Source organism: Lottia gigantea, assembly GCF_000327385.1.
Source record: "Lottia gigantea unplaced genomic scaffold LOTGIsca_13180, whole genome shotgun sequence".
NCBI lineage: Eukaryota > Metazoa > Mollusca > Gastropoda > Lottiidae > Lottia > Lottia gigantea.
The window spans coordinates 1-1193 of record NW_008707459.1 but is presented as its reverse complement, the minus strand read 5'-3'; the positions used below and the strand labels follow the sequence as shown (position 1 = coordinate 1193).

General features: G+C 33.5%; 1 protein-coding gene across 1 annotated transcript; it reads left to right on the top strand.

The window, feature by feature from the left end:
• Positions 1-231: 231 nt before the first annotated feature.
• LOTGIDRAFT_177038 (hypothetical protein) lies at positions 232-1022 on the top strand (the record flags this gene model as incomplete). The annotated part of the gene is made up of 2 exons (XM_009049227.1): positions 232-354; positions 823-1022. Coding segments are annotated over 2 exons (323 nt in total), but the record flags the coding sequence as incomplete, so codon positions are not given.
• Between the last annotated feature and the right edge of the window lie 171 nt (positions 1023-1193).

Sequence of the window (1193 nt, the reverse complement as noted above, 5' to 3'; positions counted from 1 at the left end):
GGGCAATAACTCATACTCAATATTATTCAGTATCGCCCTAAGGAGTTCAAGAGAAGTGTATGACTGAAGGTTGAATATTTCATACTGGTGATTGTTACTGTACTTCTAAATATTCTTAATCAATATCAAAGCTACCAGTGGGCGTATATTACTTTGCCTGGCAAGCTATCTTTCTCTTAGCTACGAACCAAACTTTTTCTGTGTTACAACCCAATGTTTCTTGTCGTGTAGGTAGAGACTGTATAGATGATGTTGATGGCCAGGTGTATGCTGATGGACAAGTATACTATAGAACAATAGAACCCTGTGTAAGATACAAATGTAAAGACGGCGAAACTAGTGTTGATGAAATAGGTGAGTAACAGGTGATGGTTCAGATACAAAGTAATGTATCCATCTTTTAATTTAGTGTCCCAATTTGTCACAATTAAAATACATCATTAAAATGACTAAAGTCCGTTCTTGGAAACATGCCTATTTAGCTTTGCCTGCTAGAACTGAATTATCAATCAGCTTTTAGAATAAACGTTAGTACAGTGTGCATGGTGGCAGTTTTATTTAGTTCAGATATAAAAATATCATTCTGTTCAATTCACCAAATAGCATTAAAAGAAAGAAACTATATAAGATTTTCTACCAGAAGTGAAAAAATAGAGGATAACATGTTTTTTAAACTAAAATATATTACTTACAAAATTTGTAACCAAAATACATTCATTAATGGATTATATGAAATACTCATTAATTACCATGTATTTACTTAATTACATGCATTTGGTTCCAAATGTTCAATGGGGAATAACTCTATTATGTTTATTTCAGAATGTCGCCACCCAGATGAAACACAAACAGATTGTTTTAAACTAGGAAGTAAAATAGAAGCTAACTGTATTACCAGAGAATGCGGTGATGGTGATGCAGGACGGATATTCTATGTTACTGAACTCAGTGCGTATCAATGTGTATCCGATAAAAGTCCCCAACAACTGTTACCATACAGGCCTCTTTGCTTTGGACTTTAATGACAATGTCTTGACATTTTGACTCCACCTAACAGAAATCAGTGGCAGTTGATTCATAGCGCTGGCAAAGTTGAGTACCGTATCAAATCTTGCAATATTACTTTTAATATAATATAATTAAAAGATGTGTATATAATTATTTCAGACTGTACAGATGCCGATGGTAATTGC